The sequence below is a fragment of the Phyllostomus hastatus genome, unplaced genomic scaffold, assembly GCF_019186645.2.
Source record: "Phyllostomus hastatus isolate PE091 unplaced genomic scaffold, TTU_PhHast_1.1 phas_contig_159, whole genome shotgun sequence".
NCBI lineage: Eukaryota > Metazoa > Chordata > Mammalia > Chiroptera > Phyllostomidae > Phyllostomus > Phyllostomus hastatus.
The window spans coordinates 6,937,672-6,963,176 of NW_025333640.1; the positions used below are offsets into that span (position 1 = coordinate 6,937,672).

The 25,505-nt window shown below is 42.8% G+C and overlaps 1 protein-coding gene across 2 annotated transcripts in view; it reads right to left on the bottom strand.

Annotated features, from left to right (window-relative positions):
* Positions 1-9,163, bottom strand: part of KIF13B (kinesin family member 13B) — a 165,676-nt gene extending 156,513 nt beyond the window's left edge. For both annotated transcript variants that reach the window (XM_045831811.1, XM_045831810.1), the window contains exon 1: positions 9,019-9,163. In XM_045831811.1, coding sequence (XP_045687767.1) covers positions 9,019-9,073 — 55 coding nt within the window. In that variant the 5' untranslated portion in view covers positions 9,074-9,163. The remainder of the gene's footprint in view (positions 1-9,018) is intronic.
* Positions 9,164-25,505: the final 16,342 nt, after the last annotated feature.

The window sequence follows — 25,505 nt, forward strand, 5'->3', positions numbered from 1 at the left end:
TACTCTGAAGATCTCAGCCAACCCAACTCTTTTTACTCTTAATTAATATTCTCACATTGTACCTCATCAAGAAAGTGAAGCACTCCAGGGCTTTCCCATTATAAAATTATCCTCTTTCTCTCATATTGCAAAAATTTCCCTCCTGGAAATTTTTGTCTCTGACAGTCTCAAATTTTTGGCTCTTTCTGTCTCTAACAAAACTCAAATGTCTCCCAGAGTTAAAAAAAAAAATGTCCTGCTCCTAAGCACACTGCTGGATACCACTTTTTACCCTCCCTTTTACGTGGAGCTTCAGGAAAGAATCTCCATGTAACTCACTGCCTCCATGTCGGCATGCCCACTATTTCTCAGCTCACTACCAACACGCCAGACTCACTCATGCAGTCAGTCAAAATTATTCTCCTGAAAACTACCACTGACCGCCATCAAGCTAAATCCACTGAAGACAACTCAGTATTATGAGTGCCACTCCTGTGATTTCTGATTTACTGACCATTTTTAGGACACATCTTTTCCCCGTAATAACTTCCACATTACTTTTCACCTGCTTCTCCTTATGTCTTTGTTCTTGGCCTCTGTGTCCTCCATCCAAATAAAAAACATACCTTGCTTTGGTGTTCTGTCTTCTGAACACAGTAATGACTCCCAAATCTACGTGTATGTCTAGGCCCTTTGTTTCAGACTCATATGTGCAACAGCCGTCTAGATCCATCCAGACTTGGCTGAACTGCAGACACGTAAAGGTCCACAAGTCTGCTGCGTTTCTTCTGGCATGCACTTACATCTTACTCATAGTTATAGGTGCAGTCCATGCACCACATAAGCACTGACAAAATACTCTTGAATGTCCAAAAATAGAACTCATCATTTCCTGTTCCTCCACCATAAAACCTGCTTCTCCCATACCTCTGATATCAGGTAATGACATCAGCATTCATTTAGTCATCTTAATCAGAAGCTTTGAAGTCTTCCTAAATTTCTTAAATTTCAGCTGCTTTCGTATCACCTTGACACATTCTATCTGGATAAATCTAGAATGCAAAGCCACAGAAGCTCTTTACCCAGCCCATCTCAGAAACATGTTTGTAGCCAGTAACTTCGCAGGATTGATTCTTCCTTCAGGGCAAAGAGCAGGCTTCCTCACCACCTTAAAGCAATGGATTCCCCATGCTCAGTATTCCTCAGATGCAACGCAAACCCACTGCTGGCACAGCATCCACCTGGACTTCTCCACATCAGCCCTGTGAGATCTGCAGGCCCAGGGAGGTGCTCACGCTGTTTGCTGGTCCATCAACAAGTTTGGACCCAGAAGTCCCCCGTCTTCTATCAGCACCCGTGAAACAGCAACAAGCTAACCTATAAGTTTGTGGGCACAGTAAAGACACATAGAGTAATTTATCTTCCTAAAGCATCACTTTAACAGTGCCACTGCTCTATTCAAAACCTACAGTCACTGTACTCCTCAAACCAGGACACCCTTCTTAACCTCCTGTTCCTCATTTAAACAACTTCATATCTTTCTACACACCATAAACCTCTCTACATCAGTAAAGGCAACTTACATCGCTCTTCTCATCCCTCACTCCCTGTATTCTTCCAACTTTTCCAAGAAAGCATAAAATTCAAGGGCTTGGGCTCTGGAGTTGAACTGCCTAGGTTCCAACTGCCAGTTTCTCCACTTAGCAGTTATGTGATTTGGGGCAAGTTGCTAATACTTACTTAAATTCCCATTTTCTCATCTGTAAAATGGAATTACAGTGTTAATCTTTCCTAGCATTGTTGTGAGGATTAACTGAAATAATTTAATTTAGTGCTGGGGATCATGTCAGCACACAGTCACCTCTCAATAACGTGAATTATACGGATACTGTCTCCTTCCTGCTGTCTGAACTTTTACATCTAATTTCTTCACTGTTCTTGCAAATATCTTGCTAATACCTATATCCACGTTTCGCTAATTCCTACAATTCCTGTTGTGCACCCCAAGTGCCATGGCTTCCTCCCTGACCACTGACTTCAACTCATTCCTCATCACTCTGAAGGCCCACTCCCATTTCTTTAATTCATAATGCGTTGTCATCACGGCGTTGTGTACATTTTTCTTAAAACTGACCTACCTGTGCATCTCTTATTACTAACATGGCAGAGAGCTCCTCTAGGCAAACATCATATGCTTCTTGTGTATCCTGCACACCTTTGAAACTTATGTAAATTCAGGAATACAAAATCCTCTTAGAAATCATCTCATTCTTCCTAGCCAGGTAGCTCAGTTGGTTAAAGCATTGTTCTGATAAGCCAAGGCCGTGGGTTTGATCCCCGGTCAGGGCACATAAAAGAATCAACCAATGAATGCATAAGTAAGTGGAACAACAAAAATTGGTATTTCTCCCTCTCCCTTCCTCTAAAATCTATAAATAAAAAAATGTAAATGATCATCATCTCCAATATAATAGTAAACATACAGGCTTTAATGGCAAAGTAGGCAAAATTCAAGCTCTACAATACCAGTTTTGTAATTCTGGGTAGTTAGCCTCCCTGAGAATTCTGTTAAATAGAAATTCTATAGCTACCATTTTTAAAGTTTTGTTTGAAAAATAAAACAACTAATAAAAGCACCTAACTCTATAGTTCACAAACAGAAAGCTCTCGAAAAGTAGTTATTATTTTTTCTTCAATCAACTTGTGTTAAATTTAATGAACTAATCAATACCAACTTTTAACGATATTTACAGCTTCGGAGAGTTAAAGCCCGGTTCCAGTTAATCCATGGATTGTGTCAGAGACCAGTTAGCTTCGCACACTTCCCCACAGATTACACTTTATGCCAAGGTTTTTAAAACATGCTCTATATAAGGAGACTTGATCAGCAAGCATAAGGATCAGTAATAAATCCATTTCCCCTCAACAAACATCTCAACTCATCTGCTTAATGAAGTTTTGTCAGTGGTTTCTTCCACCTTCAGAACTTAAGAATTGAAAAAGTTACACATTAGTCATTGTTTTATGGAGCTGAGAGGTAAAAGTAAATGCCAATCCAAACAAATTTTTATATTATTTTATTTTATAAAATTGTACTTTCTCCTCCAAAAGCCTCTGGCCCTACGTGTATAATTTCCCATTTCACTCACCGAGTTGACGAGTTGACGGTAGAAACAAAAGAATGTTGTAATAGATGTGTGTCTCATTCCATTAGCATATCAAGCAGCTGCTAGTATAACAAGTATCTTCTGTTTTAGAAAACATGTCAGACATTTCCATCCACAGTCATCTTTAACTCAACATCAGTTCTCTCTGAAAAGGCCAACAACCACCGACTGGCCTCAGGGTCAAAAACACCTTCCTGTTTCAAGCAGATTCTCCCCTCCTGCTCTGCTCCCTTCATTTCCTAAGGATTACTTGTCTCTTCACGGACTGTGGGCCTTCTAAACTTCCTCCTATTCCCTCGGTTTCACCTTGTTTTTTAACTTTTAAAATTTTTCAGTTATAGTTGACATTCAATATATTAGTTTCAGATGTACAGCACAGTGATTAGACATACATATAATTACAGGTTTATCTCTCTGAGAAGTCCAGTACCCACCTATACTATACAATTATTACAATATTATTGACTATATTCCCTATGCTATACTTTACGTCCCCAGGACTATTTTTATGAGTGCCAATTTGTACTTCTTAATCCCTTTACCTTTTTCACCCAGTAACTGCCCCCCACCCCCACCCCACAACTCCTCTCCCTCCTGGCAACTGTTTGTTTTCTGTTGTCTTTGTTTGTTTATTTTGTTTTTTAGATTCTACATGTGAGTGAAATCATGTGGTATTTGTCTTTCTTTGACTAATTTAAAAAGGGAATCCTCATGGAAAACAGTATAGAGTTCTTCAAAAAGATAAAAATAGAGCTACCTTATGACCCAGCAATTCCACTTCTGGATATTTAGCCCAAGAAATCCAAAACTCGGATGCCAAAAGCTATATGCACCCCTATGTTCATGGCAGCGCTGTTTACAATAGCCAAGATATGAAGGCAACTTCAGTTCTGCCTTGCTTTTGATCCATGACTGCTCACTTAGTTTTGACTGAAGCCATTCACATGGGTTCATTTCCATCTGTGCTCTTAAACGCTGCCCAGCATGTCCTGAATCAGTCATCTACCCAGGCTTGCAATCTGCCCTGAGATCTGGCAATCTTTCCCCTTGGTGTTTGTGTCCGAGACCCACACAGAGCTCTAAAATAAGCTAAATTAGAGCACATGGACCAGCCACACTAAACCCAGACTTCTGGGCCCAGCTAGCATCAGGGCTCCCTGTAATTTTGCCCTGACTTTCTAATCCCACTCATCTTTCTCAGTCAACCTCAGAGAGCCCTCCTCTCTGACAGGCTAAGCTTGTCTCTGCTGCCTAAACTTGCCTCGCTCATTCCTGTTTCTGTGCCTTTGCTCTCAGGCCATATTTCCTCCTCCAAGAACCAATGCCCTTCCCTGTCTCCTCCTCGCACCGATTCCAATCATAAACTCCCTCCTCCAAGTCCAAAGTTCTCCCTCCCCAGGGAAGCCCCATCCAGGGGGCTTTCACTCCTCCAAATTCTTGTATTTCCCTCTCACTCACCTGGCAGTTAATCACCTAGCAATCTGCTAGAGGTGTTTACCTTTAAATCTTATCTTTTCACATGACAGTCATTTCCTCATGAGCAAGAACCATAAAACAAACACACTTTAAAAAAACTGAAAACTACAATACTAGACAACACTAAAAGTTTTTAGGAAATAAAATTCTCCCAAAAAGAACAATCAATCTCATTTTTTCATGTTTCTTTCTAGCCCTTGCCCATTCCTGTTTACATTTTTATAAAGTAATAGTCATTATAGTAGATTGAATAGATTATCATAATAGTAAATTTAGTACAGTTACACATACCGTATTACATTCTGCTTTTACTTCTAACATATAAAACAGTCTTCCCTGGTTTTAATTTTCACCACTTTTAATAGCTATGTAATAGTCTTTCCACTGAGATACTAGACAGTGATTTACTTATACACTGACTTCTGCTGGATATTACATTCTTCGTGTCCTTCATGGCACTGGGTACTATAAAATGCAAAGTAAGCCCTTGAGAAATGCCTATCGAAATAAACAGATATTGTCTGCACTAACTAACATCTGCAATAACCCTTTTCACTGTTTTTCTCTCTAACTAGATTTCTAGTGTAATTTCTGATTTCACCACGCCAGATAGACAGCAAAGGTATTTTCCAAATACTTCTTATGTAGATTTATTTATTTTGGTAGTTGATCCTATACATATTTAAACACGGGAAGCCCCTTGAAGAAACGTAGTAAGATCCCATAATATCTAATACAAGCTAGACACAGGGCAGGCACTCAATAAATATCTAATATTTTTAAACCACCTAAGGCTCCTAAAATGGGAACTTTACAAATTCCTAAACAGGAGAGTATCCACTGATCTAAGTAGTACCATCAATTATGCTTGTAAAACTTGCAGTTCATTTAATAATTAGATTGATTAATTATGTATGAATTGGTGTTCTTTACAGTAGATAGAAAAACACAACCAGAGTTACCTGGTGAGTTGTACAACTGTGGAACATAACATAAATGACAAACAGTATTCATAAATAGAACTCGAGAGCTCATAACAAGTTTACCCCTTTTTCTTTAACTTAAGTTCATATTTCAAACGAACAAAAGCAAAATTAAAACTATGTAAAATTACATGTGCATGTGAACACAAAGCAGAATGGAAATAAGAAAATGAGAGTATGAGCTGTCAAAATGGAAGAATGTCAGAGACTTTTTCCTTTATATTTTTTGCTTTGTTAGTAATGTTAAAATGGGCAACAAGAAAAATATTCCAGACAAAAGCATGTTAGCCATTGCAACTCTTATTTAGCAAAAAATGACTGAAACACTCTTACTTTCATAAATGAGAAATAATAAACCAACTAGCTACCTTAACACCTAAACATAGTCAGATGCTGAATCACGTGAAGAACTTAAGAGTTCACTAAAAGTTTCTTGCAAATTCCAAACAGTGGCTGATGTAATTCCAAATATCAAAGTCTATACAGCAAAACTGCATCACCCCAGTAATCCATTCTCACCTCATTCTTACTTGTGAAGAGAGATTTCTGAGGTTGATTCCTGCACTAATATATTAAGAAAAAAAAATTATGACTAAAAGTTTACTATTTATCATTATTATATGTTATTACTTAATACATTAATTTTCCCAAAAGTAGTAATTGGTCAAAGCAATATGACCCTTTTCAAAATTACTGGAAAGGAATATGGTTTTGTTTTAGCCTTTTTAAACAAACTCTAGCCCTGACTCCTGTCGCTCAGTTGGTTGGGCGTCATCCTGCAAAGCAAAAGGTAGCTGGTTCAATTCCCAGTCAAGGCACATACATGCCCAGGTTGCGGGTTCTGTGCCCAGATGGGTTGCATACAAGAGGCAGCCCATCGATGTCTCTCTCTCACGTGAATGTTTCTCCCTCTCTCTTAAAAATCACTGGCTTTAGAATTTCACTACACTTCATCCCACAGAAACCTCTAGACTTATGTAAACAACTACTTCACAACAAACTAGAAATGGGACCAATAGTCTATGTGCTTTCAGGAAATATAAGGCTATGTAAGAGAGAGCACTAAATGAATGAGGCAGTTTACCACAAATGCATTTCTATTTGCCAAGTAATGGATCTATATCTAAACCTTAAGTTTAACATTCAGCCAAAAAAAAGCTAACATCCATTCCATAGCTAAAATTATAATTCTATGCATCTCTCCAAACTCTGATATTGATAATTACTGCATCCTAATTAATGACAATTTATAAGTAAAAAGGATAGAACTTCCCCTCAAAAACTGAAACCCATGGTGGGAGAAGAGGAAGGATTCCATCTGAGATAGGTCTTCTGTGGTGGTTGGTTAACTGCCCCTTTTTAGCACTGACATATCCAAGATTTTTTTATGAAAAAGAAATTTTAAGAACATGCTAAAATCATCCTTCCAGAATCAAATCCCAGATCAATTATATTTTATGTGGCTTGGGTTTTTTTTATTTTTTTAAAGTTGTCCTACTCACTGTAATGGTAAACAAACTTAAGGTGAATTTTCCTGAACACCGAAGAACAGAAGCTTTTCAAAACTTTCAGAGTTCCTCCAAGTCCTTTCATTTTGTCAGAGCATGGAACTAGTGAGGCCAAGGCTAAACTAGTTTAAGTTCTTAGGGAAAAATTCTTCTTGGTCACCTAACATCCTTAGGCTGACCTAGCAAGGACAGAAGGAATCACCAATTCCGATAGAAGACATAACTCCAAGATAAGAGATAAACCTACTCCCAAGAGGACAAACCAACAAAGTATATCTTAACTGGTTGATCTGTATGCCTCACTATATACAAAAGGCAGCAAAGAAAAGGAACACAAGAAAACAACTCAAAATCTCTACATGGACTTAAACAACGCTTGACATAATGAACAAAGAAGTGGCAAGAACAACTTAGAACAGAAATTTTCAACCTTTTTAATCTCATGGCATGCATAAACCAATTACTAAAATTCTACAGTACACCAAAAAATATATTTTTTGCCAATCTGACAAAAAATACGTATAATTTTGATTCATTCACACCTGACAGCTATTGTTGTGTGGGCTGTTGTCACTTTTTATCTGGCAATCTAAGGGAAGAGAGGTCAGTGCCCTTGACTAAACAGTCAGGTATTGCATGTTTCAAAAATTCTTGAGGCACACGGGTTGAAAATCGCCGACATGGAGCGTGACTCTGGTACTTACAAATGATCCCGATTAGTTAATCTTTTGAAAAGTTATCTCCTGGGATTATAATAGTGACCTCCCCAATAATATAACCTTATACCGAAAAGGTTTTCAAATATATTATCTCATTTAAAGTAACTCACCCACACTAGTTAATCATCCTTTCAGAATCAAATCCCAGATCAACTGTGTTTAACGTGGCTTTGTTTGTTTAAGTTTTCTTAATCACGGTGACAGTAATAAACTTAAGGTGAATATAAATAAAGATGCCAAAACACAGCCCACCTTCTCTTTCGACTGCCATTTGGGGTTCTCTCCAGTCTATCTGTCTAAAGAGGATTTAAGATGTACTTGGTTTATCTGCTTTCTCTACCCTCCCTGCAGAATGAAGAGAATGTCTGAAAGATACAGTTCCACAAGAATCTTGGCACTTAAAACTATTTATTGTTGAGAGATGACCAATATGACTTGAAGCAAAAACAAAACTTTCTCAACAGTCAAAAAAGTGGGGGTAGGGAGGCATCTCTTCTACCCAACGTCAATCAAAGTTATTTACAACTCTCTAAGACCGTCCACATTAAAAGGAAATAAAGTGAAAAAGCAACAGGAGGAATTTTTGCACTTAAGTGCTCTCAGGAGGAGTAAACCAAAGTCCCTGCCATTTTTCCTGCCGCGGGCCACCAAAGTGCAGGGTTAGGGCGGCTGGGCCGGTGACGTAGGGCTTCGGGGTCCCTGGCTGTCCCTGCCAGGCCGGACCGGTGAGGACCCAAGGGGCGGGGGCCGCACTGACAGCTGGAGAGGAGACAGCGGGGACTCCTCGAGGCAAGGGCCGAGGGGGAATGGTGGGGGAAGGAGGAAGAGAGCCCGGGCGGGAGAAGGACTAGGGCGCCCTCCTGGAAGGGCAGGGGAGAGAGAAAGGGCGAGAGGGTGAGAGGGCGAAAGGGCTCTGGGGTGGGTCGGGAGTGCCGGCGGAAGGGGCAGCGGACTGGGATGTGGGGCCCGTAGCGCCCCGGGACTCGGTGCAGACGAGGGGAGGGGCGTCCCGCACAGGCGGGGCGGGAGTGGAGGGACAAGGTTTCGGGGTGCGCGGGCCGCGCTCCAGCCCGGATGCGGACTCCAGGGGCGGGGCGGCTGGACCCCACACGGCGGCCGCCGCGAAGGGGCGCACCAGGCACCTGCCGCCTCCGCTGCGGCGGCCCCGCGCGGGCTCGGTTCTCACCTCTCCGGTTCATGGGCCGGATCCGGACGGCCACTTTCACTTTGGAGTCTCCCATCCTGCCGCCGCCTCTGCCGAGACTCTTGCTGGGCTTCCGTCTGCCGTGGCCACGGGGCAACTCCTCGGGGCTGACCGGGCGATAGGGGGCTGCGGCAGGAGGGGCGGGGCCTGGGGCGGGGCCTGTTGAGGGGCGGGGCGTCCCGCGGGGCTCCCGGCACGACCCCGCTGCATGACGGGACTTGTAGTCCCTGAAGGTGGTCGTGGTCGAGACGGCGGCCTTGGAGGGGGCGTGCAGGGAGAGCTCTGGGCGCTTGGATCACAGGAGACCTTGTAAATGTCCCTCTGCTTCCGTACCATTCTTAGCCTCCTAAGCTGTCAATGAGCTGGTACCTCACCTAAGAACACACTATTAAATAATTGGAATAGGAGACCATGCAACCTCTTCAGACTCATTACCTGCCAACTTAGTGTTTGATTTCTGGCTCAAATTATTTCCTCTACTTAGATTGCCCTCCAGACCTTGCTTACCGAAATCATCCTTAAAGACAAGTCAAAAGCTACTTCCTCTGGAAATCTTTATAGTATTCAGTATCACATATACCACTCCACTCCTTGACCCGCTTCCAGTCTAGTCCTTGGTCTCTGCTACCATAGCAAGAAGAGGCAATCTACATAATAAAAACCCTTCCTCTTCTTTTCCTGAAAAGAAGTCCCTGCCCAATCCCCAAAAACTTTCTAATAGTTCCCTTGTCTCACCCTTCTTCCTTTAAAATCTTTGCATTTTGTACAATTGAGAGCTCCCTTCTGGTTGCTAGATGGAATGCAGCCCAATTTGCCAGTCACTTAGATGTTCCAATATACTCGGTTGAATTTTGTTTTTTGTTTGTTTGTTTTTAAATCAAACATGTCTGTCTATCGTAAGATGGGAAGTATTTAACAGCTCAAAAAAATTTAAAGCCTCTCTTAGGACATGCTTATTGATTCTATAAACAAGGGAAGAGAGAGAGAAACATCAATGTGAGAAACATTGGTCGGTTGCCTCTCCTATGCACACATTGAGCAGGGACGAACCGCAACCTAGGCATGCTCCCTGACCAGGAATGCAGCCCGCAATTTTCTGGTCTACTGGACTACCCTCCAACCAACTGAGCCACACTGTCCACGGTGCATTAGGTTTTTTAAAAAAACCCTAGCAGAGACTGTTAACTCGTGGTCTGTGGCAAGACCTACGTGGTTCCTGCAAATGAGTTCTCTTTGGCACAACAGTATTGACCAATGCATGAAAATCAGTACATTTTTACATGCAGTACTGGGTCTATATTACATATTGGAAATACGGGTTGGACTTGATAAGCAGTGGCCACCATTGTAAGAGGCAGGCCTCTACAGTTCACCCTAGCCCCCTGCAGTCTGTTTTACCACTCACCTGTTTATGATACCATAAGTTTATGACATCTGCTTGGATATGTTTACATGATAATGCAGAAGTCAAAACCAGATGAATAAATACAGAAAGTTGGTTAAGACTTACCCATTTACCAAGCATCCCTCTGTTCAAAGAGCTTCAATAAAAGCTGAGTTGTCAAAAAGGTTAAAAACACCCTTAAAAGGAATGGAATTTTGACACATACCACAATATGGATAAACCTTGAAGACATTATGCTAAATTAAATAAGCCAGACACATAAAAACAAATCCTGTATGATTCCACTTGTATGAGGTACCTAAAGTAGTGAAATGCACAGAGACAGAAAGCAGAATGGTGGTTGCTAAGGCGGGGCAGGGGTGGAGGAATGGAGAATCAGTGTTTAAAGGTTACAGAGTTTTAGTTTGGCAAGATGGAAAAGTTCTGGAGCTGATGATAGTGATTGCTTCACAGCAGTGTGAATGTACTTAATGTCACTGAAATATACATAAAAAATGATTAAAATGGTAAATTTATGCCATGTATATTTTACCACAATTTTAAAAGGTTAGTATAGAATCATTATGTTGTATACCTGAAACTACTGTTATATATCAATTATACCTCAATTTTTTAGAAAAAGGTTAAAAATAGAAAACGTTACCCCTGCTGGCAGGCCCTCTTTAAAAGAAGGGGATTTCTTTCTTAGAGGCACTTCCTCTGAGGTTTTAGGAGGGCCTTCTCAGCTAGAGAAGAAGCAGTGTTAGCACATTAAGTCTTGTGATTTTCCACAGCCCAATAAAGTAAACAAATAAAATAAGGAGAACCAACTAAGAACTGCTATTTAATTTTACCAAGTAAAGTCTTTAAAAACTAATGCACACAATAATTGATGCTGTGGGTCCTGGGCATCCATATTCATTCACTCTGTCTCTCTCTCTCCATCCCTCCCTGCCTCTCTCTCCATTTTCTGATGATAGCTTGAATCTAGCTTTTAAACAGAAGTAAGGCAGGCAGAAAAAGGGAAGCTACACAGTTTCTATGGGAACACTGTGTTTAAATTTAAGATCAAATTTCAGAGAGGAGAAAGCCCCTAAGGAGTTGAAGGAGGGGGCATATCATAGGGAAGAGGTGAGGATTTTCTCTAAAGTTCCAAAACCAGTTCAATAGCCCTGGAAACATCTGATTGGAAGAAACTGTTAAGGGACTGTAGAGGAAAAACCCCTGTGGGCTATTCTCCCTTTGGACTTCTGGTCACACTAGTCTCTCTCTTTTGACTTCTGCAATAAAGGTGAGGAGACAAGATTCTGATGGAATCCTGGGAAAGGACTGAGATGCCAGTGACAACCTGCACCCAGGAGCTCAGGGGCTTTCACAGCAGGTGACTGGAAAGCTGCCCAACCCCCCAGTCTGGGGGTGTGACTCAGACTCCATCAGGTGAAAGGGAAAGTCTTGGTTTCTCTCTTTTCAACTGAGAAAAAGAAGAGAAAACTATTAAATAAGTCACTCCCTTAGATCTTAGGTAAAGCAAATACTTAAGATATCAGTGCAATATTTATGGTGTAGATACTACATTCAAGACTTTCAGGATATTGTAGGTCTGTATAATGTTGAATTTCAGCTGTGTCGACAAGAAGTTTCTTGTTTCTTTTTTGGTCCTGACATTTTGCAAATCTACTTATTCTAAAAATGATTTCTAGTTTACTTTTTGTTGCTTTGATCCACCCTTCACAGTTTCTGATGCTCCCTGCACAGGCTGAGGAAAACACTTGCCCTCTTTTCGTAAGATCGTCCTTGACAGAATCGTGATAGCTAATACACATGTATGCTGAGCGCTCACTGTGAGCCAGACCCTGTCCTGAGCACTGTACGCGAATTGACTCACTCAGTCCTCACACTAACTCTACGAAGTGGTTCCTGTTATTATTCAGAAATTGCAGATGGGGGAACTGAAGACCTGAGCCACTTACCGAATTGTCACTGCAGCACTCCGGTGATCTGACCTCAACTCCACAACCTTTCCCAGTGGGCAGTGTCCACACAGAGCCCAGACATTCAAAAAGACCTACTTTTCTCCATTCATCTTTCCCAAATAGTTTCTAAACCCCCATTATTTTTAAAAAGTGGGAGCTATGTATTAGGTTTTATGTTTTCCCCTTCTATAAAGGAGGGAATGAGCCAATCACTTCATCAAGACCAAAGACCTCTCCGGCATGAACCAGTGTTGACCAGCTTCCCTCAGGGTTCGCTTTGGCAGAGCTCTTCGTTTTCCCAAATAGAATGGTCTCTGCTTGCCTCCCAGGTACACTGTGAGCACAAGGAGAGTGTCTTTTTTCAAGTCCCCTTATCTCCAACACCTGCTACAATGCTTGGTACTTAGTAGGCGGGCACTTCATCCATTTGGGGGAATGAAGGTAGTAACAACACAGCATCATGATGAACCTCAGACAGATTAAATGGCCTGTGTCCAGTCGAGTTGCTAGTAAGCCACGGGGTGGATTGCAAACGCAAATGTGTGATTCCAAAAATCTATGCTGTTTCCGCAAAGAAGGCCACACCTACATGTCCTCTTATGCATTTCTATGTTAGTGTTATCTGTCCTACATCGAGAATTCTTAGTGGAAACCTAGCAGTTTTATTGTAGCTGTATTATTATTATTATTATTATTATTATTATTATTTTGAGGGAAAGAGAGAGAAAAAATATCAACGTGGGAGAGAAGAAACATTGACCTGTTGCCTCCCTTTCACATACAATGCAGGTATTTGTCCTGACCAGGAGTCAAACCCGTAACCTTTTGGTATATGGAACAATGCTCCATATACCAAATTGAGCCACCCAGAAAGGGCTACAGCTGTTATTTATTGATATTTGTTATGGTACTTATTATGTGCCAGGCCTTGTGCTCAGCACCCCATATAGTATATGATCTCATTCAATTTTCACAATAATCCCACGAGGTTGGTGCTCTTGATATGGCCTCTGACAGATCTGAGAATCAGGTGAGGCCAGTTAGCTTGCACATTGGTCTGAATAGGCGGCTCCTGACTGCAAATCCTGGGGCCCCCTGGGTGCCTTGCCTGGACTGTCAAACCATTACTGCGACCTGAGCAGTAATGACCTACTTTTTCCCAAAGTAGCTGGCGCTCTGTGCTTTACTGATATCCCTCAGCCACCGCCACCTGGCAAGACCTCGCCTGCATCCTGCCATGATCTGAGACTGCTCTCATTCGTAACCTCAACCCCACCCAACCTGACTCATTTTCTTACATCCAGGTACCAACACACTATTCTTAAGCCTCCAGTTCCTTCACCTAGCCCCTTTCCTCACGCTCAAGGTCCTTCGTGGGTTTGTTTCCTTACAATTCTACCCAAACCTCCCTCTTGACAGTGTTGCCAACATCACTCACACCCTGTGAATCCCTCAGTTTAGGTCACTTCCCTCCTCTCATGGTCCCATGTTGGCCAAGAACCCAGCTGGAGGAAGCCGCATGTCTGGGCACTTCAAGGCTCTCACCTATCCGTGGTCTTTGATCTCAGTGTGGTGCTTGAAACCCTTTTCCTTGCTCAACTCCCCCTCCCAGGTCTTTTAACATCTTCACCACTCTCTTCAAACCCCAGCCCAACATGGTCACTCCCACATCACACTGCTCCTACCTCACTGCAAAGATCAGGGTTCCCAGATGAAAATTCCCCAAACTCCCTGTGCCCACAGTGTTATCTGTGACTGTATTCAGCACCAACTTCTCAACCTTTCCTTCTCCACAAGCCCCTTCCCCTCAGCTGAGAATCTCCCATGGTAAAACAAGAACAGAAGTAAAACTTAAAGGAAAAAAACAAGCACAACTTTCCCTGAGCTCGTAGTCCACTTCTAATCACCTCCTCCGTAGCCACATTCCCCCACATAATAATCTGCACTCACTGTCTTTTTCCTCTCACCTGTCATTACTCAACCAACTATTAATTCAATTGCATATTCACCCGCCCTCACCTCTCCAATAAAACTGTCATGGCCAAGTGTACCATCAACCTTCTAGTTGCAAATCCAGTAGGGTGTCTTTCGCTCCTCATTTTATTTTATTTCGATAGTTGGTGTTATTGACCATCCCCTTCTTGATCTTGTGATTCCCTTGCTTTTTATGACATCTCTCTGGTCTCCTTGTTTTAATTCATTCATTCTCTTTGTCAGCAAACCTCCCTACCATGTGCTCAGCACTACGGGGTTAAGTACACAGGGTACAAAAACAAAAAAGATGTGGAGGTGGTCTTTAAGGACTATGAAGCTGGGTTAGATTGCTGGAAATTTTGCAACTTCTTCAAGCTGTTTTGCTAACTGTTTGTTTGTCAGGGCTTTGTGGGAATCCCCTGAAAAGACAATGACCTGGAGAAAAGGAGGTTTAGTACGCCTGGTTTGGGAGATCACATGGCAGGGAACACTAAGGACACTCCACCCTGTTCCAGAGCATGGAGGGAAAGAGGAGCTGGACAGCTGAGAGTCAGAGAAAGTGGAATCCTCGGAGAGCAGATGAAGGAAACACTAGTTCCCACCAAAGAGTCGCTGAAGGAGCATAAGTTGCAAAAAGCTCCTGGAAATCAAAAGCTGCAGCTCTTGTATCTGTTTGTCCCACCATCATTGCCATCATGCTATGCTAAGCTTCCCAAAGTCCTCGCTGTCAATGGGCCTGCCCCAAAAGGTATCTCTGGGCAGGAAGTATCTATCCATCCTGTACATGGGACTCACTCTGGGGCCATAGAATGGAGGTTTCTCCTGAAAGGACAAAGCTGTAACCTTGTGGATTTCAGAGATTGAACGGAATTGGCCTAGATTTTTAAAGAAATGTATATGTTTACGGGGTGGGGGGGATTGAATGTGGGAGGTGGGGGTGGGTAGGGCAGGGGAGAATAATGGGGGGGATGGGGATGACTGCAATTGAACAACAATAAAAAAGTAAAAAAAAAAAGAGAAATTTAGATGTTTAGAAGAGTCTTTTTAGGTGTCGGACGTTAAATATGTCCCTGAAATATGCTGGATAGGGGGCACCCAGGCAAGGCCCTCTCTCCCTGGATCTGATTTGGAACAAGGCAGGATTCGTGAGCCCCAGACAGCAAAGGTGCACCTTGAACATTCGATTGTCCATGTATGTCTCCTTTGTGTTCTTTGTGTCCAGTGAAATTGTGTCGAGTTGATATTTCTTTGACCTGTGCTAAGGGGAAGCAGAGGAAGGGACTTTTGGACAGAGCTCTAAATGGGAACAAGTCCACCTCTGAGGCCGTTGTGGCGAGGGCGGTGTGCACGGGAAAGACCACAACAAGAGTCAAATCAGAAGTCCCGCTGAGGGAACCCGTGAGGTGCCTGGGGCCCGCTTCAGGGGAGTCCTTGGTTCATTCTGACCTAACAGCCCTGGGGTTTGCTTTATTGTGGGAGGAGCCGTTCCCCACCTGCTCCTCACCCCTTTCCTGCCTGCTCCCCAGTTGCTGGGGTCTCTCATACCCCACACTTCTGCTTTGGTTACTCTCACTCAGGTTGCTACCTTCCTTAGGATGCCCTCACCCTGCCAATTAAAGTCTAACCGTTCAAACCCCATTTCTCTCCATAAAGCCATCCTTCGCTAACCCTAAACATTACTGTTTCCCCTCTGGGAATGTTTCTAGCACTGTACCATATTAGCATCAGGTTACAAGCCAGCTTAAATAATGCATGCAGGTCTTGTCTCTCTAATTAGATTGAGGACTCAGTAGCAGGATGGCGCCTTCTCATCTCTGGTTTTGCTCCTCGATCTGTTCTAGGGGACTGAGTTGTTCCAGTTTAAAGACACAGAGATGGAAGAGCCAGGAGAGGAGAGATGGCTTTAAGTTAATTATTTTGACTGATAACCTAGAGTGACTAGAAATTCCAGGAATAGAATAAGCCTATGTCATTGGGTAGAAGATCATTTGAACATCACTTTGTCCTCCATATTAAGGAAATGTAAATCCTTCCTAACCACTGAAGATCCAGAACTAAAAGCCCTCCCAAGAGACATAGATTTCACAGTAAACACCCCCAAAGCGTCCACTGTTTGTAGGAACAAAAATTACTTCCCCTTTTGTTGAAAAGTATTGCTGAAGAACAACATCCATAAAGAATCTCTGAAAGGCCTAGTTCATCTCCGTAAATCATTTAGGGACAGAGGTCAGGAGAGGGGCCTCTTTTGGTGTTATTTAAGGCAGATTGAACATTCAGGCCCTTTTAGTGAGCACAAAAGAACACCCATAAAATATTCACAGACTGTGGTCCAAATGCATTGCCTGTTTGAGAGACCCACGCCGAAGGGATTCGATTAGTCGGATCTACAGTTGCAGCCATGGAGGTTCCCACAGCTCCTCAACAAATCTGATTTAGAACTTTAAGGGATTTTCTGAAACCACAAAAGAAAGGGTGGAGTAACCGGGAGGTAAACTATTTTGTCAAAGGCTCCAAGCCTAAGGAGCAGCAACTGACTTTTTTCACTAAGAGGGCTATCTGAGAAATATTCGATGAAATTACAGGGAAAAAAAAAAAGAAATACCCCAGAAATATACCTAGGGAGGAATCTCAAATTTATTATTGATATTTTTTCCAAATATAATTAAATCTAATATTTGATTGTATATATATACTCAATGCAAGGTGCTTGCCTGGTAAGGAATTTAAAAGCATGATAAACTACATTTCCAGAAGGTTAGAATTTATTTGAAGATAATTACAGTCATCCCTCAGTATCAAGGGACATTGGTTCCAGGATCTCCCACAGATACCAAACTCTGAGGACATTCAAGTCCCTTAGTTGGCCCTGAGATCCCTAAGTTACAAAACTGCAGATACAACCAACTTTCGATCCAAGGTTGGTTGAACTCCAGGGATGCAGAAACCACGGATACAGAGGGCTGACTGCTGTTACAGTGGAAAAAATGTCCATAGAATTCCTCCTTCGATACTGGGCAGGTAATTAAGATCCTGTTTTCCCAGGATGTGGTCACATATTGCAGCTGCAGGTGGGTGGGGCCAGAGCCTGGCTGGGGGAGAAAGAAGGACCATTCGGAGTCACCCAGATTCAGATCTAGAAGGTGTCACCTAGGCAGGAAGCATGAGGGTAAGGCATCCAAATCCAGATACTGGAGGGAAGAGAAGGGCAGGGCAAATAACCCAGGCTCCAGAGGATGCCATGCACGGTCCTCATCTTCTAGACACTGGGCATGAAGCAGTTAAAGAGAAACCCAAGACAGCTGCAGCCCAGGGGCTCTGTAATAGGAAGTTAACTTAGAGTTCATTTTTCTGTGCCACTGAGGGAGACTTGTTTTCAGCTGGGACCCAGTCTGGAAGCTGCTCTACCCACTAGAAAGCCAGAAGCTCTAAAAACCTCCCAGGGCCACAGCATGACTCAGAGGCCGCTGAGCAAGGCCCGAAACAGAGTGGGGACAGTGGCTCCAGTCCCCCTTCTTTGCATTGACAATGGGAGGAAAGCAACCTCCCTTAGACACACAGAGCCGTGTAGCCATCCTTCGCCAGTCTAAATTCCAGACAAATTAAAGGCTTACAGGTAAAGACTTGAAAAACTAGAGAAAAACAAAAGTGAATATTTAGCTGATCTCAAGCAAAGAAAGAACTCATCAGTAATGGTAAACATGCGGAGAAACGTTTTCTAGGTCTACGTGGGTGGAGCTAGGACTCAAACTGGGGTCAGAGTTACACCAGAGCCTGACTCCTAACCCTGCTTGGAACCCCTTCCTTAAGGAGAACGTAAGAACAGGTAGCTCGGAAAACAAAGGTTTCTCAGGCATGCCCAAGAAGCTCACCAAATATAGAAAGAACAGGCAACAAATTGGGAAGTTTTGGCAATATATGATAGATGTAGAGTTATAGCCCTAAAGACTTACAAACCAAAAAGAAAAAGACAGAAAGAAGCCAATAGGTATTTTGAAAAACAGGTGGTTTCCGAAGAAAGAAGGGGGAAAATGAACATGTGAAAAATGGTTAGCACCCTTAGTATCAAAGAAATGCACACTTAACAAAGACATAGCATTTACCATCCAACAGATTGACACGCTTTAAAAAATTTTTTTAAATTTTTTATTGATTGATTTGAGAGAGAGAAACATTGATTTGTTGTTCCAATAGTTAGGCACTCACTGGTTGCTTCCGGCACGTGCTCTGACCAGAGCTGGAACCCACAACCTTGACATGTCGGGGGGACTGATGCTCACGAACTGAGCTACCCAGCCAGGGCGACGTTGACAAGTGTTCCACAAAAAGTTAATGCCTAGTTTTGGGTGACGTAAGGTTGGTAAGGTGACAAACGTTTTAGAAAGCCAACCCAGAATACATTCATACCAGACCAAAAACAAAAGTAATAGTAATATAATGTATAATAAGTAATTACACGCGTACATGTTATTCCTTTAACATAAAATATGAAAATCGGTATTAATTTTAAATGATGAGTATGTGTTATTCTGTTATTTATTTATTTTCCTGTTACAGAAATGATATTTAAACAAAACTATGAGAGTGCAGTTTCCATTCAAGACTGCGTTCCCCCAGCCACGAAGATGTGAGCTGACCAGACCCTCTCGGAGTGGGCCGTCGGGAGCAGAGCAGAGCAGAGCTGCTGAGCTGAAGGGGGCCTGGCCCCAGGGGCCAGTGCCCGGGCGCCTCACAGCCCTGCTGTTTCACTGTTTGCACTGAATCGTTTCCTTCTTCACCATAAAAACAAAACAACAGAACAACAACAACAAAACCTTACAATGAGTCTAGTTCACAAGGACAACTAGTTGTAATTAATAATTGGACAAATTGAGAAGTGTGAGAAATATATAAACATAATTTTATAGTATCATTTGGTTCTCTGATACAGTAATTTACTTAACTCTTTAACTCTTCACTGGACATTTACAAGTTTGTAGTTAGATAATACATTAACAATCTTTTATATTTTCTGTAGTTTCATTAAAATCTTCATAAAAATGAAAAATAAAATCTTCATAGAAATCATGAAGATGATTTGAAATGCCATTTTCCATAGCAAAATATCTACATAATAGAACATAGTTTGGAAGGAGAGAATAAAAACTTTTCCTATACCCTCTTAGGTTCATTTGCTGGGGCCTGCATATTAAACTTACACAAGACCAATTAACAGGATAAAAGATACAATTTTTATTTAATATTTATGTGCACAGGAGTTCACAGAAAAGAAGTGAAACTTAAAGAAGTGATTAGAGCCCTGGCTGGTGTAGCTCAGTGGATTGAGTGTGGGCCTGTGAACTAAGTGCAGCTGGTTCAATTCCCAGTCAGGGCACAAGCCTGGGTTGCAGGCCAGGTCTCCAATAGGGGGAGCTCGAGAGGCAACCACACATTGATGTTTCTCCCCCTCTTTCTCCCTCCCTTCCCCTCTGTCTAAAAATAAATAAAGCCTTTTAACAAAAAGTGGTACAACATCATTTACAAACAAAAGAAGTGATTAGACTTGGGGGGATGGCTATAAACTATTTTCACAACGGAAAGGAAGTTTGGACTTTGAGGGGTGAGAAACCATAGAAATCCTAGGGAAGTGAGTAGAAAATATACGGGGGAAATACAGGAAGACATGTTTGTTTTAGTCAGAGCTGTTGATGAAAGCTCACCTCAGTGTGGACTCCCTGTCTTGGGGGATACAGTTATCCTTCTCTTTCTGCTATGTGGGGCCAGGTTGCTGGGGATAGAGCATCTGTCTCAAGGGGAAAATTTATGCCCTTTTAGACAGTTGGGAGGGGACAGAGAAGTCTGCCATTTCTCAAGTGCCTTTACTCAAAATAACATGCCGAAGCAGCAGATTTGAGGGTGGCCTGTCTGGCCCCTTCTTTATCACTGTCATTGCTGTGACTGCCCCGTCACTTGATACACTGTAGGAAAAGCATAATGGTTCATTAATCTCCACCAGAATCAGCTCTACATTGTAAGAGGCCAATCCATTTGTTATCAAAATTTCCTCATTTGTTCTCCCTCAGTGCACTGTAGTTTTAACCTCTGAATCAGGAAACGAAATCAAGGGAACGATAGCAGAATCCGTGTTCCATTGCACAGTATGCTCACAGTAATTCAGCGGCCATTCTTTTCCAGGAAGCATTCACTGGTGGCTTTTGGAGAAACAAAAAATCTTTTGATTGATTTTAGAAGGACTTGCCCTTCTCATCTGGGACTTTCGAGATTCACTCTCCACGTGTGCTTCAACAACCCCTTCCCCACCATGCCTGACCCCACATTACCTTCTGCCCCTGTGTGCTATGCTGTGTTTTGGTTACTTTTCTCCCTAATCAGGTACCTGTGTCTTTCTGTCTGTCATTAAAATCACAGTCATTTAGCCTTTTTCAGTGACATCTGGGTCATGCTGGTGTTGGTATTGTAATCTGAACTCTTAGAAACATGAACACAGCATTCACGATGTTAAAAATTAAGCTGGCACCCAATACAAACAAACTCTCAGTGCAAAAAAAGCGCAGTAGTTAACCCACAGTCAGAGTCAAAGACAGACTTAAGCTCATGAATAAGGCACTGGAGTTGCACAGTTAAGTCATATCACATCTAATGACGTAAAGTGAATGATCTGTTTTTGGGAACCAGAAATCACGGCGACCAGCATTCAGTGACCACGGAAGGTGGAGAATCTATGCTGTATCCATTTGACACTAAAAGCAGTTGCTGCTCTCAGCCCCTGGGCTTTGGCTGCCATGTGAGTTTTGTACTTTTCCCGAGATCTTTCACATCTCTGCTGAAAATAAGGACCCATCGTGTCTTGTGACGGGGTTTCCTGGAATGTGAAACTGTGAGTGCTAAAATAACGGGGACAGTCCCTGTGAAAACAGGAATTTAGATACTTATAGTGGGAAGTGCACACTTAGTTGGTGCGACTTTTCTGGAGAGCAGCTTAGTAGTGAACTTAAAGAGTCTTAATTTAAACACGCTCGTGCCTTTGAACCAGTTGTTCCACTTCTAAGGAATTTATTATCGTAAGGAAATGATTAGAGGAGGCCATAAACATTGATGATAATGTAGGGTCACCTGAGTTTTATTTATCATACTCAAAGATTGAAAATAGTTTAAACTTTCAACACTAGGGAAATAGTTAAATAAACTGATTTTTTTTTACAATGGGATGCAGTCATTAAATGCAATCATTAAAACTCATGGAGGGCCCTGGCTGGTGTAGCTCAGTGGATTGAGTGTGGGCCTGCAAACCAAAATGTTGCTGGTTCGATTCCCAGTCAGGACACATGTCTAGGTTATGGTCTAGGTCCCCAAATAGGGGCACGTGAGGGGCAACCACACATTGGTGTTTCTCTTCCTCTCTTTCTCCTTCCCTTCTCCTCTCTCTAAGAAAATAAATAAATAAAATATTTTTTAAAAACCTCATGGAGGAATATTTACTGGCACAGGAAAATATATCCTAATAATAACTACAAAAACAGTTGATTGCATAATCCAATTTTAACCTAAAATATACATTTATACACACACATAAATACACAGTGAAAGAAAAACTAGAAATACTTCAAGAATGCTACATTTCAGTGGGGGGATTATGGCTAAATTTAATTAATTATATTTTTCATATTTTCCCAATTTTCTGTAATCAACAAATTTTTTTCTGATTTGTTTTGCTTTTGTAACATTTAATTAGTTACTTTTCTGAATTACATATTCAATGACAAAAATAGCCTTATACAAATAAAAATAGGAACTTCTCTGTGCTGTGATGAAATAGGAATAGTCTAAGGCATGACTGGATTTCGTGGTCAGCCACTGCTAAGATAAATGGTTACGACAGAATTTTGATAGACATCATCCCATGTAGGAGTGAGTGATGTCAAGACACAATGGATCACTTCACTGAAATACATTTTGCATAAAATTCAAGCTGGTCTTCATTCAGACGCTCTTCTTCTCAGACTTGGAGTCATTATTTCTCTCATGGATGAGGCAGACAATTGCTGTAATGATCCTTCAGACTCTCGCTTATGGATTTGCCTGATGATTTCTTTAAAATGATCTGGTAAAATGTTACACTACTGCCTGAGGGTTGAGCCATGGCCAACCGTGAATGTGAGCTTTCTGAAATCAGTAAGAACGGCCATGTCAGGAAGTGACTTTTCCACTGCAGACTAGGATGGGACACTGATGACGAAATAAACCACGACACAGTAGGACACTCTGCAAAGAAATTTATCTAAGCTTTCACCAAGATGTAGAGAAGAAATTCATCTCAAAACACCACTCTGCATTATTTATAGTTATCTTTTATGCAATTATGTTTATGCTAACTATAGAGTAAATGGTGCACAGTTCTCCTTCTATAGTATGGATTATTAAAGTCTTGAGTTAAAGAACTCTTTGGGGTGTCATAGTAGATAGATTTGTGAAGTAGGTTGCCCTCAGTTGACAAGCGCAGAGGGGCTAATTGCCCAAAGTCCCTTCTTCTAAACTGGGACTTCCGGTTTAGTCCTGCATGGCCCCAGAGTGAGGAGGGAGAAGATGACCTGTCTGGAGTATATTGCAGGGGCTTTAATTAAAGAGCAAGTTCCTTCCAGATGAGCGATACAAATATCATATGAAAAACCATGCAAATGTGGAATCCTTGCCCCTTGTAACTTCCTTTCTGACTCTATAGTCCAACACGGGCTGGTTTGATTCTGAAATCTCTTTTTTGCTCTCACTGGACAAGTAATTCTGACTTCCTGTTTGGGCCCCATGGGCCAGGTGTGATAAAGGGAGAAAAGCAAAACTAGAGGAGGGAATAAAAAAGGAGTAAAAATCAGGACATTAAGATGGAAAGGACTGTGGCTTTTGCACAGTCTACCAGAATACTCTATGCATTACCCTCAGGTTCCTAAACCACACAGAAAAGGTAAATAGTGTTGGGACTACCCTCCAAACTGCCCCCTTCTCCTTTTTTTGCATTAACTTATTCCAGACTCTTTTCTTCCTTGTTGTTTAATGTTTAGCTTCTCACCTAGTTCTCTATCAGAAAAGTAAGAGGCCAGGACTGGGCTTGAACTGTGGGAAGGAAGTAAAGGCTGGAAAAGCTCAGAAGGCTAAGACCTATCAGGATGGCTATCAGGATGCAAAGTTCCAAGAGCAAAGAAGTGATCTATCCCTGCTAGTCTGGGACCAGGGAAGAGCCCAGAGAAGGTGAGATTCCAGCCCCAGCCATGGGGTGAGTAGGTCAAGGCAACTCAGAAACAGGTTCTCCGTCCAGGATGTTATCAGGAAATCATAAACCAGATCAAGAATTCAGGAAGTTATGAGGTTGAGTTGAGATGTGTTTGTGGCCTGATTTGCAGACAAGCCTTCTTTGCATCCAAAGGTACTTCTTTGTAAACCCTTCAGGGCAGGAACTGGCTTGACCGGGGCCTATACCAGACAAATGGAGAACAGGAAGAGCCAGCCAAGGAGCTAGCACCAGGGAACCGTGTGGTTGCAGGTGAGTCTGTGTGAAAGTTCTACGGGGTGTGACAAGGCAGAGGTGACAAGGGGTGCCACTCAGCACTGGCTGCACGTTAGACTCACCTGGAGAACTTTAAAAAAAAAAAATCCCGGAGTCCAGACACACCCAGACCAATTAGATTGGAATTTGTGGAGGCTGGGCCTAGGCGTTGGCACGCTTTGAAAAGCTCCCCAGCTGACTTTAATATGCAGCCGGGACTGGGAACCACTGAGTTACAGGTAGGTTCTCAGAACTGCTCCAGAAAGTTAATTCAGACAGATTCATTTTCTTGTGACCAACTAGTAATTACAAAACAGGCTTTACAAAAACAGTGTTTAAAGAAACATTTAAACAATAATAAACATATTTTTAAAATAGAGATAAACCAATACGTACTGAAGCTAAGGAATCGGAACTTCAACCAAACTGAGCAAGATCCTGGAGGACTTTTGATCAGGGCAGTGGTACAGTAAAGGCGGCGAGAGTCCGGGAAGCGGAATCGGACACCGACTTGGAGGGAAGCACCAGTGTGGTGCGGCAAACATATATGATCAATGGCAGCCAGCGTCTGGTGGGGCCAGCGCTGCCGCAGTCTTACTCCGTCCTGCCCGTGGTTACCCTGTTCTGTGGATGGAGACCCTGGGGTGACGAAGGCTAAGGGACTTGCCCAGAGTCAGGGGCTGGTGAAGAGCAGAGTCAGGACTGGAACCCGGTAGTCGGACTCCAGCACTCCCTTCACAGTTACCCTGTGTCGCCTCTCTTTTCATGAGTGTCGGTGCCAGTGTAGTCTTTGGGGACACGCAGGTGGAAGTCACAGTTTTTGCCTTCAAGAAGAGGGACGCAGGTGTGGAGAAACACCCACAGTGCTGGGCGGTAAGTGCCTTCACGGCGCTGTGAGAGCGCAAAAGAGGCGCAGTTGAGTCTTCCGAGGGGGCTGACGCTGGAAGAAAGCAACTGTAGACTTGCCTTTGGTCTTAAAGGACAAAGAGGGTGGAAATGGGGAGCCTGGTCAGAAAGTCATCGCGAGGGTCGGGTCAGGGGCCGGGACTGGGGCTGTGGGAACGGGAAGGAAGGGTCACAGGGCTGGGTCAAGGTGAGTATCTCGGTGTGTTCAGGCTGCTGTAAAAAAATACCACGGGCTGGGGGAAATGACAGAAATTCCTCGCTCACAGTTCTGGAGGCTGGGGAGTCCGAGATCAATGCAGACTCTGCGTCTGGTGAGGCCCTGCTTCCTGGCTGGGAACAGGCCCTATTCTGCCTGGGTGCTCAGGTGGCAGACAGGTGAGGGAGCTCCCTGGGGTCTCCGTTGTAAGGGCACTAATAGCATTCATGAGGGCTCTGCCCCTCATGGCTCCAAGATTCCACCTCCTAATGCCACGGTGGGGGTTATTTCAACATGAATGGGGGGTGGGGTGGGGCGGTACATACGTTCAGTCTATACAGGAATGAGGCAAGGGAGGTCCCTAGGATGCAAGATTTAAGGACGTACCCAGTCTCAGGGCAGTCCCCTGTGCTTGTGCTACCCTGAGCATGAGTGCCACCTTAAAGTCTGTGCCTTAGTTTCCCAGTTTGCCTCAGCCAATCTTTTTAATAGTTCCCCCTGGTC